The following is a 12181-nucleotide window of genomic DNA, read 5'->3' as shown; positions in this document are numbered from 1 at the left end:
GTTTTACTAAGGAAGACACCGTGGTTATTGTGGGTGGGCCGGGCAACAGTATTGACAGAGATCCGGGGTACAGCATAAAGTGTGACCTGGCAAAGATGCATCGGCATCGAATCATACCAGTGTTGGGTTTGTGTCAGTTCTGGAGCGCCACGACCGACCTCATTTGACCTCTTCTGTCAGGAGAGTTAATTTGGAGTTGGAACGGCTACTTGGATCTGGTGCAGGGTCACACATTGGTGTGGTTCCTATTGATTCACTCTGTAGGTGGGACTATACTAGACATGGCCTACACCTCAACAGGAAAGGGAAGGGTAAACTGGCTGGGCTGATAGCAGGAAATTTAAAGGGGGGGAGGAACTACATCTCATGGTGGAAACTCTTTTTTAGTGTAAGATCAGTGTCCAGTGGGAAACTCAGCCAGGCAAGTACTGAAGATGTTAAAAAAGTTCAAGATACTCACAAAAGTAAAGTGAAAAATAATGTTAGTATATTTCATCAAAATATTGGGGGATTGAAGAATAAAAGTACTAAAGATGTTAAAAAAGTTCAAGATACTCACAAAAGTAAAGTGAAAAATACTGTTAGTATATTTCATCAAAATATTGGGGGATTGAAGAATAAAATTGATGAGCTTCTGCTTTGTTTAGAAGATATAGAAACCAAGAATGTAATAGATATACTATGCCTGTCTGAGCATCACATTGTCACTGATATGCAAAAGGTTAGCATCAATGGGTACAAATTAGCTGCACATGTAAGTAGAGATAATATGATGAGAGGAGAAGTTGCCATATATGTCAAAAGCTTCCACAGTGCAAAAAATTTAGAAACTAAAAAATTTTGTGTAGAGCAACATATGGAAGCATGTGCCACTGAACTTGAACTAAATGATGGCACTTTCATAATTGTAACAGTGTATAGGTCCCCCTCAGGGAATTTCCAGCTATTTCTAGAAAACTTGGATGCTTTGTTGTGCTATCTGTCAGACAGCGGGAAGCAAATTATCATTTGTGGGGATTTCAATGTTGATTCCCAGAAAGAGTGTAATAGGAAGAATGACCTTTTAGTATTACTCAGTTCTTTCAATTTGAGCTCCGTCATTGATTTTCCTACTCAGATAACAAAGAACAGCAGTACATTGATAGATAACTTTTTTATAGACCAAGATAAGTTTAAGGACATAAATGCTTATCCTGTTGAGAATGGTCTTTCAGATCATAGTGCACAGCTTGTTACAGTACATGACATAGCTCCATGCAGTATAATAAATCAGACTTTCAAAGCAGTGCGATCAATTAACAATATAAATATTGCAAACTTTAGGGAAAGCCTACAGCAGCTAGACTGGGATGAAGTGTATAAGGAACCCGATGCAAACTTGAAATATAACTTATTTCACAATACATTTTTAAGGGTATTTGAAAACTGTTTTCCCAAGAAAATAGTTAAACATAATTCCAAGAAAACATATAAAAAAACCTTGGCTAACTAAAGGAATAAGAATATCTTGCAACCGTAAAAGAGAACTGTATCTAACAGCAAGAGGGAGTAATGACCCCGAAATTGTTCAATATTATAAAAACTATTGTGCGGTACTAAGAAAAGTTATTAAAAAGTCCAGAAGCATGTGTATCATGTCTGAGATCAGTAACTCTGATAATAAAATTAAAGCAATTTGGAATATTATTGAAAGGGAAACAGGGCAACCAAGAGCACAGGAAGACTTTAGTGCAATAAAACTGAATGACAAGTGCACTAACAAACAATCAGAAATTGAAAATATTTTGAATAATCATTTTTTAAATGTTGTGGAGAAAATAGGATCTAGATCTTCACTAGAAGAGGCAAGGCTATTAATAGAAGAGGCCATACCTGCACAGTTTGAAACAACTGTAATTCCACCAACCTCTCCCTCTGAAATCAGTAAAATAAACCTCTCCCTCTGAAATCAGTAAAATAATAAACTCACTGAAAAGTAAAAGCTCTTACGGAATTGATGGCATTTCCAGCAAAGTACTTAAAGCTTGTTCCCCACAGATAAGTAGGATTCTCAGCCACGTATGTAATAGCTCTTTGGAGCAGGGTGTTTTCCCTGATAGACTGAAATATGCCATTCTAAAACCATTGCATAAAAAGGGGGATACGTCGGATGTCAACAACTACCGCCCAATCTCTCTTCTGACAGCTCTATCAAAAATTTTTGAGAAAGTAATGTATTCAAGAGTAGCCTCCCATATTTGTAAAAATAAAGTACTAACAAAATGTCAGTTTGGTTTTCAGAAAGGCTTTTCAACAGAAAATGCTATATAGGCTTTCACTGATCAAATATTAAATGTTCTGAATAACTGGACATCACCCATTGGTATTTTTTGTGATCTCTCAAAGGCCTTTGATTGTGTAAATCATGGAATTCTTTTAGATAAGCTAAATCATTATGGTTTGAGTGGGGCAGTGCACAAATGGTTTAATTCATACTTAATTGGAAGAATGCAGAAAGTTGAAATAAGTGGTTCGTGTAATGTTAAAACAACAGCTGATTCCTCAAACTGGGGTGCTATCAAGCACGGGGTCCCACAGGGTTCGGTCTTAGGTCCTTTACTGTTCTTGATATACATTAATGACTTACCATTCCACATTGATGAAGATGCAAAGTTAGTTCTTTTTGCTGATGATACAAGTATAGTAATAACATCAAAAAACCAAGAACTAAGTGATGTAATTGTAAATGATGTTTTTCACAAAATTATTAAGTGGTTTTTTCAGCAAACGGACTCTCTTTAAATTTTGATAAAACACAGTATATACAGTTCCGTACAGTAAATGGCACAACTCCAGTAATAAATATAGAATTTGAACAGAAGTCTGTAGCTAAGGTAGAATTTTCAAAATTTTTAGGTGTGTCCATTGATGAGAGGTTAAACTGGAAGCAACACATTGATGGTCTGCTGAAACGTCTGAGTTCAGCTACGTATGCTATTAGGGTTATTGCAAATTTTGGTGATAAGAATCTCAGTAAATTAGCTTACTATGCCTACTTTCATTCACTGCTTTCGTATGGCATCATATTCTGGGGTAATTCATTGTTGAGTAGGAAAGTATTCATTGCACAAAAACGTGTAATCAGAGTAATTGCTGGAGCCCACCCACGGTCATCCTGCAGACATCTATTTAAGGATCTAGGGATCCTCACAGTATATATATTCCCTTATGAAATTTGTTGATAATAATCCAACCCAATTCAAAAGTAATAGCAGTGTGCATACCTATAACACCAGGAGAAAGGATGATCTTCACTATGCAGGGTTAAATCTGACTTTGGCACAGAAAGGGGTAAATTATGCTGCCACAAAAGTCTTTGGGCACCTACCAAACAGCATCAAAAGCCTGACAGATAGCCAACTAACATTTAAAAATAAATTAAAAGAATTTCTAGATGACAACTCCTTCTACTCATTGGCTGAATTTTTAGATATAAACTAAGTATAAAAAAACAAAAAAAAACTTAATCATTAGTGTCATGCAATATTTTGTGTAATGTAATTTCTTGTACAGACATCTTTTATTAACCTGACACGTTCCACATCATTACGAAGTGTCGTATTCATGATCTATGGAACAAGTATTAATCTAATCTAATCTAATCTAATCTGAGTGACCATGAAAGAGAGAAGGTCTGGTCTAGAAAATTTTTGAGCATGTACACTGATCAGCACTTGAGCTGGAAAGACCATGTCACACACATATCCAAAAAACTCAATTCAGAATGTTTTGCACTGACAATGTACAAGATTAGTGTATACGGCTTATTTTGATTCTATTACGTCCTATGGAATAATATTCTGGGGTGCATCTAAATGTTGCTTGAGGGAAGTTTTTAAATACTAGAAAAGGGCCATTAGAATTATTACACACAGCTCTCCACAATCACACTGCAACCCCTTTTTCATGCAGCTGAACATACTTACAGTATCATCTTTGTACATGTTAAAAAGCATAGTGCATACAAGAACACACTTGAGTAGTTTACGCGTAAATTCAGATCTTCATGGCTATAATACACATATCTGTAAGAATCTGCATGTAGAAAGAACAAGAAAAACAAAAACTTAAAAACATGTGAGCCACTATGGAATAAGACTTTATAATGGTCTGTCACTCTGCATCAGGCGAACAGAAGATGAAGAAAAATTTAAGTCAGAATTAAAAAAGTTTGTGATAAATAAATGTTTTTATAGCATAGAGGAATATTTTAAATCCTTAAATCACAACTGATAGTTGTATTTTCAATATCATGTTGTTCTCATTGTTAGTTCTATGTCTTGTTTATACTCTTTTAACTCTAAATTGTGTGTAATATGTGTTTTCCAAAATGTACTAAATATATATAAATTCATCACATATGGTATATACTAAAAGAGCATGCAAACGAACAGCCCATTAATTCAATGCTTTAATTTTCAAAATATTATATAATGTTAATTTTGTGTGTTTTAATTTTCAACATAATGTTAGTTTTGTGTGTTTGATAGAAATTTGTAATATTCTACTGTGCATATTATGGACAGTATAATGCCAATTCCTATATCATGATGCAAAGGATGATAATAAATGAAATGAAATAATGAAATATTTCTACATCCTAATCTGCTGTTAGCAACTGATGCTGTAACTACAGCAAACAAACATGTGTTACTTGTACTATTTGATATTAGATGTAGAATAAATTAATATCTGAATTCTCTGCCCACAAACTGCATCTGTTCCTCACACCTGTATCCAATAAAGAACTGCAAAGTGTGCAAAGGAAGTTACAACAAGGCAAGAAATGTGACAAGTACAAATTCAATAGACTAGCAATTTGAATTAGAAAATGCCGCGGATAAATGACAAGCAATGAAAAAAATCACTCTGCTGAACCTAAGCTACCCACTTTCTGCACCCCCCCCCCCCCCCCTACAACACAGTACTGTTACAACAGCCATCTCTCAGCTGCTCTGTAGACTAGGATTATCGCACTGCTACAGTTCTGCAGAGTGCATTCCACAATATTTCTTTACAATTCTATCTTGAAATTCATAGTTTTTGAGATGTCTCATTGCTAGTGTTGGTGTACAATATGCATTTTGATCTCCATCTGCTACTCCCACAGTTGATAAATCACTGTCAACTTCAATTCAAATCTCCATTCTCCAGCTAAGGATCATTGGATTCTTTCTTTTTGATAAAGCTTTGCATTTTGATACACGAGTTCATTTTATATTGAGAGAAAGAAGGAAAAACAAAACAGAGAATGATGATTAATAGTTTAGGCTTAAAACAAAATTACACGTCGATAACATTAAATCTGAAGTCTCTTTAAACTGCTACTTTAAATTTTTAAAAAGAAAAATGAAGATCATTTTAGTCTAATAAAATACCCTAACTTCACAACTTTTATCGCAGATGCCTTATACTTAATAAATCACTTGCTGTGTTTTCATGGTAAATTTGTTTTATTTTATGTACCCTTCCAATGTAATGAAATACACAAATAGCAAAATCAATTTTTTAATGGATATTGATCACTGCACAACGGCCCTTTTCATTAACAATTATCTTTTTGTATTAAAGCTTTAAGCAGTACGTGGTAGAGGCAAGCAAATGAGATGAACAATGACTGTCACAGCTTGCAGTATAAAATACAATAATAATTTCATTTATTTGTGAGACAGTTAAGTATGGCTGTTGCACCATTAATTAAAAATTCTTTATGAGAGAATACAAATGACAAGCACAGAAAGTGGCCATATGCAGCAGAAACAAAGTACAATTAGTGGATGCACAACATAGTACCGTGACAGCGATATTGTTAATTATATCTGTAGATAACATTTGTATGGAATGCTCACATTTATACTGTCACATTTGTTTTAGAATGTAGCTAATTGTACACTTATACTGAACACTATGAACTGTACAGTGCTTTGTAATAATTCACAAGATCAGAGTTCGATAGAAAGAATATTATGAAGATAAATGCAAAAAACATCAATAGATGAGCAGAGAAGTTTCAGTGCATTTCAAGAATAAATTAAAGTTTCGTGTATTCCACTTCATTATGAGTAATTATAAATATTAAGATTCCAGGGGAAATAAACCTAGCAAGTTCATAAAATCAGCATGAATAGCTAAACTGCATACAGTACACTGGTAAAATTAAGTAAACACTGCTTAGAAGTCTCTTATGTGAACCAGTAACAGATGGTAAAAGATTTTGAAGTAAGCAACAGTGATCTTGCTAAAATGTGTATAGAATACTTGACTTTAGAAGAAACATAGGATGCAATGGAAGACTATGTTTAAAGAAATTGTCAATCTGCAGAAGCAAGGACAGGAAAGCTTTTCTCACTTTAATAAGCATAAGAAAAAAAACTGTCAGAAGAAGTCTACAAATCATGAAAAATAAAACAACATAAATGAAATTAAACAACATTTTTCCACAGCAAACTGAAGGCTCTGTGGCATCAGCTACACTGATATAATCACAATATTCTCACTCATGTTTCTTTTGAAGCCATTCTCAAAGACTGATCTCTGTACCTAAAGAATGTGGTAAACCACATTAATGGACAATTTTTTCAAAAAATCATCCATATTCACACTGTCACTTTCCAGTTCACTACACATAACACTTCAAGAAAAGAAAAAACAAACTGCAGATGAAAGTATTATACAAAGTTGCATGGAAGTGAAACACCCAGCAAGATGATCTTCACCAATGAGATCAAAGATGAGCATTAAAAACACTAAGTTTTCACAATGGATCTTCACACACAGAAAGAAAGAATCAAAGCAAAGTGGTTTATAAATTACCATGCAAAATTAAAAATAAAGTAAAAAAATCTATTTATTTTCCTACCATCTGGCTGAACCTGTGAGAAGCTACTCTGGTTTGTTTCGGCTGCACCACTATTTGTGTTCAGCTTTATTTCTTGACATACTTTGTATGTATGGAATGGCTGAGTTTTATTATACTCCCCCATTGAAGACTGCTCTTGCTGCACCTTCCACAAGAGTGCTGCTGTTGCCTCTCCAGCACTGCTCTTTCTCCACAAATCTGTGCTTTGCTCATCGGTGCAAATTTAGAACCAAGATAATTATTCTTGGCATCTCGACAAGTTTTTGACAACGTTGCACATGTTGAAATGGGTGGGACTACTTGGCTGGAACCCAAAGATCTTTTCTAAAAGGAACAGACTGTGGAGGTGGTAGCTTTTTCTAGCTCTTCCCCTCTACTCTGACAAGTTATGGCATTCATACTAAAAGCTATATTCAGAACTGCCCATTCACAAAAATAGAACATCCACATTGCATCATAGGGCCAACAAAAGCATAAAATTGAGTTCTTGGAGTTCTAAATTAGGTCTTCAGACATTATACAATCAAGTGAAATCATATTTTTTACCCAAGTTAGTTATGGAATTACTCAACAACCCTGACAATCTTAACTTTTATATCCAGTATTCCAATACATATTTGCAAACATCCTGACTGATGCTGTATTAAAAACACTGCAAATTTTAATGTTGTATGATACTGTGTACATAAATTCTTGAAACAATGGCTTGGGAGAAATACATAACTGTCTTAAGTTGACTTCTGACAGAAGTATCATTCACAAGTTTATTTCATGACTTATCTCAAGTTACCTAAGAGGAACATACATCTATTGGCAGAATTAGGACATCATACAAAACAGTATAGAGTTCTGAATATGAAAATTTGCACTTGCACCAGATTTTTTCTCTTTAGGGGAGGGGGGGGGGGGGATGAGGACTGTTCAGTTCTTCTTTAACTGCAGTGTATAAGGGGCTATGCTAGACAAATCATGGGTTCCACAAGAAACACTGAAAAATTTGATGCAACAAAGATGTTCATGTAAAAGACATCAACACTGCTTTTTCAGGAAGCGAGTATTCTTCCTTTACCAGTTATTAATGGTAACATTGTCACAAAAAGTGCTAGTATATTGCTCATAACGATTATCCAGTGATAACAACATGAGCACAATAAATTAACTAAATGAAAGTAAGCTAACATCAGACATCTATTTACATCAGGTGAACAGTTCTCATCTTAGAATACATGTACCATCCAAATGATGTTCTGTAACACTCAACAGACTGTAATAGATGCTTGGTACTACTTTAAAAATTCAGTTGTAGAACAACTTTATTACAGTTACACTGTATTTGACAGTAAGTGCAATGAAAATGGAAACTATCTAGGTGTGTAACCATCGTTGAAAGACAGTACTTTATTGAGGATCAGAAACTTTTGTAATGATAATATCACACCTGTAGATTTGAAAAACATCTGTGATAAGCATAATTCTTTGAAAAGGGATGGGGAAGACAGTGCGTGTTTAAGAAACATTTTCCACACCGTTATGGAATGAGAGTGTGTTCTCAAATTTATTGGAAGTTGTCTTGAAATCCTTGAAATGGACATTAAAACTTCCTTCCTACTATGTAATATTTAAAACTGCTGCAAAAACTACTCATTACTGTACACACCTGGCTCGGAGACAACGTAGCTGACATAGCAGGAACCATCCTTGCGATCCTTGAAGTCTATTTCAGCTTTGCTTGGTCCCTCAACTGAGATGGCAAGAGAGCCAGCACCAGCTTCACGGGTCCAAACATTGAACTCGCACGGTTGGCCTTGCTCACCACGCTCCAGACCTGGGCCTCCAGCATGAACTCTGTGTGCACCACCATCCTTCAGAGGACCAACAGTGAACTGGAAAGGGGACCCTGCAAACAGAAATATTTGGAATAAGTCTTCAGGACAGATTCATAACAGAAAAGTATTTATCACTGCCAGTATTGTCATCGTGCACACAAGTGAAACTTAACATTTGTCATTACATGCCAAGTATAAAAAAGGATAATAAATAGATTACGGCAGTCACATTAGGGCCATTTGAAAATTCAGTACATTAAGACTATCATTTGTTTCTATTTATACTTTGATATACTTCTTACTGCACAGTTCATTCCAAACCACAATCTGCCCACTGTGTGTACCACAGTGATAATACACTACAATATTTTCCATGTGTTTTCAAACAATTTTAACAGACTTAGTTGGACATATTAAATCTGCTGACAAGACTTTATGTCATAGGAAATTTCACATTCTTTGTAAAGGAAGCATCATTCTTTTGAGTTCAAGCACTATTCAGATTTGTGTACAGTGAATTCTTGTGTATGGGAGACAGTGGGCATTTAGCTTGCTCGCTCCCCCCCCCCCCCCCCCCCCCCTCCCCCTACCCCTCCCCAAGTTATTAATCCTTTTACACCCTCACTACTGGTTAACATATGCAATTTGCCATAATAAACAGTAAATAATATTAACTGAGATATTGTTGGGAAATCTGTAGTTTTATTATTTAATTCAATAAGTATCACTCTCATCACACTGAAAATGATTTCACTGCTAAGATCTTTCTTAATGGCATGTGCCATAGAACACTTAACATCTCCTTTCAGAAATGTTCACAATAAGAAAAAAGTGTACCATATGTTGTTGTGAGGCCTTTGTAATGTTTCTTGTACTGAGCTACTGACAGCATGTAAATGGGAGCAATAGTTCTGTAAAAATTGAATACAAGTGAATGTTTTACTATAGAGAGGTACTGAGATTGGTACTTCATTTTTCATATGGTTTCAGTGGTTGCGAGTTGAAAACAAAATAGCCACCAATGTGAAATTTAGAAATAAGATTTACGTAAAATATGACAAGAAAACGACTTATTAGAATTGGCAGTGAAAACTAATTAAAGTATCTAATGTTAACAAATGCCTGAAAGTTGAAGTTCTTTGAAGTTATTAGCCTCAAAATCACAATGTTTGACATTTGCAGAATGTTTTGAGGAGGAAAGGAGGAAATGAAGAATTTGGCACATTTGACTCATGTCAACCAGATGCAGGAACATTTGGTCAATGCTGACAGTTCCTTTGCAACAGATTTTTTTCCTTGTATTGGGTAGCATTGGTTTACTTTTATCTGATACGTTAAGGTTGTTAGAGACCAGTTGTTTCTGAACACTCCTTTTCAATTGAAAGTAGTCTGTTTTCATTTGCTTTATCACCCTCTGAATACCTTTGTAAAAGCCATTTCTCCACATTCTGTATAAATGCAACATGTTTAATAGAAGAAAGTGTGATAATAGATGTCTGTCTACCATCATTTTTTACATAAATGGACAATATTGTTTTAAATGTCTGCATATATGATACATATTACCAACAGCAAAGAGTCTTACAACAACAGCCATCTCAGATCAAAATGTAGTAAGTATTTGAAGAGTCTTACCGGGAATGTGCATTTCCTTATATTTCACGGACACTGTGTGCACACCAAGCTCTTTTGGAACAAAATGTACAGCATACAAGCCATCTTCAACTTCATTTATTTCAGCATCTTCAGTTACTCCTCCTGGTGATGTAACAGTAGCAGCAAGATCAAAAGCAGTGATTCCTGAAAGGAGAGACTAGCATTAGGAGGAGGTCACAATTCATCACCTAGCTATTGTCTTTATTTTGCCAGACATGCTAGAAATATCTAACATTAGTTGAGAGATGTATATTAATTGAGTGCTGGCAACTTTATAATTGATAATGCTGGTGCTTCTTTTTGGTAGGTTTCATAAAGCATTTACTAATCAAAGAAGAGAGAAGTGACCAAACAGGTATTTCCTGATAATATTTTCAAGAAGCTGTATTTCATTGTCCCATTAATTATATCCAATAATTCATGCAATTTATCATATTTCATTAAATACTTCATTAGTAAATGAGGCAGAACTATGGCGATACTTCACAGAAAATTGAGGAGGTGGGTAAAAAAAGGCTGAAGGAAAATGAACTTCATTGCCTCACTGACAGAATGGTCATTAAAGATGGAAACTTTCTCATTAGGTCAAGGATGGACAAATAAAGTGTTAATGGCCTTATTGACAGGTCAAGACCAGTTTTTGTCTTAAACAATTTACAGAAAGGACAGTAAACATAAACAAGATTGTGCAGTCATGCTTTAAATTTAATTTCTTTGCCTTAACCAATACACCACATTGCTCAGTTGATAAATTCAAATTCCAGTGGAATTCACTTACAATATCTGTGGCCTCCCTAAATTTCTTCAAGTAACTGCTGGAATGTGTCTTCCACTGGGATCATGGGTGGTGTGAGGGTTTAGTTAAAATTTTGCAGTCTGGCAGAAAAAAGAGTACAGCTTGCAAAAGGTAAGGTAAATGTTAATTTACTCAGCAAAATAATTTTTTATATAAAATAGAGCACCTTGCTTTCATAAAATTCTTCATTATGGACAGTTTGTTGCCAATGGAAACTCGTGCAAAATTTATGAGAGTTTATAAGGAGTAATTGCCTTCTTTTCTAACAGTTAAGAAACAGGTTGTTGAATTTGAACATTGGTGTACTTATATTTAAGTTCATCCATGTGCTGGAGGTCTGAAGACAGTGACCATAGACAAAAACTGTGTACATTTTCTCAATGTGGTATTGAACAATAAAGAAATACAACAAAAAATGTGAAAATAGGTAAAAGTTAGTGGTCATGCACCAAAACAAGCGAAGTTCATTTCATCAGCCTAAAAAGATTAAGGTCAAATGGTTTCTGGGATGTAAAATGGATTTTTCTGAGAGATTACATAAAAAGTAAAACAACAGCCAACAAATACTACCGAAGTCCTTTGAACCAAATGGCTGAAACAAAACGTGAGAACAGTTGCCACAACTGCAAAAAGAAAGAAATGGAACACCTTATGTAAGACTGACACATCTACCCATGAAGAGTTTTTAATCAGTGGCACAAAATTGAGAAATTTGAAGTAAAAACTGTTGAACATCCTCCCAGATCCAAAGATTTGCCATGTTCTCACTTCCACTTATTCCCATAGCTAACAAAACTATAGATGTGAAATTTTGTAATCAACAGGGAGGCAAGAAAATTAGTGTTTAACGTTTTGTTGATGACAAGGTCATTAGGGAAAGAGCGAGAGCTTGTAATGGGAAGGAAATTGGCCATACCCCTGCAAATGTATTCAACATTAATTGATTTAGGGAAATAACAGAAGACCTAAATCTGATGGCTGGACAGGAATTTGAACCACAATTGT

General features: G+C 35.0%; 1 protein-coding gene across 4 annotated transcripts in view; it reads right to left on the bottom strand.

Annotated features, from left to right (window-relative positions):
• The window catches only part of LOC126298936 (filamin-A), a 496221-nt gene that overhangs the window by 17857 nt on the left and 466183 nt on the right, over positions 1-12181 (bottom strand). For all 4 annotated transcript variants that reach the window (XM_049990534.1, XM_049990536.1, XM_049990533.1 and 1 more), the window contains 2 exons: positions 10360-10524; positions 8556-8795 (listed from right to left, as the gene is read on the bottom strand). In XM_049990534.1, the coding sequence (XP_049846491.1) occupies positions 8556-8795; positions 10360-10524 (405 nt within the window). The remainder of the gene's footprint in view (positions 1-8555; positions 8796-10359; positions 10525-12181) is intronic.

This window comes from Schistocerca gregaria, chromosome X (assembly GCF_023897955.1).
Source record: "Schistocerca gregaria isolate iqSchGreg1 chromosome X, iqSchGreg1.2, whole genome shotgun sequence".
Classification (NCBI taxonomy): domain Eukaryota; kingdom Metazoa; phylum Arthropoda; class Insecta; order Orthoptera; family Acrididae; genus Schistocerca; species Schistocerca gregaria.
The sequence above is the reverse complement of the archived record's forward strand: the minus strand, read 5'-3'. Positions and strand labels throughout refer to the sequence as shown.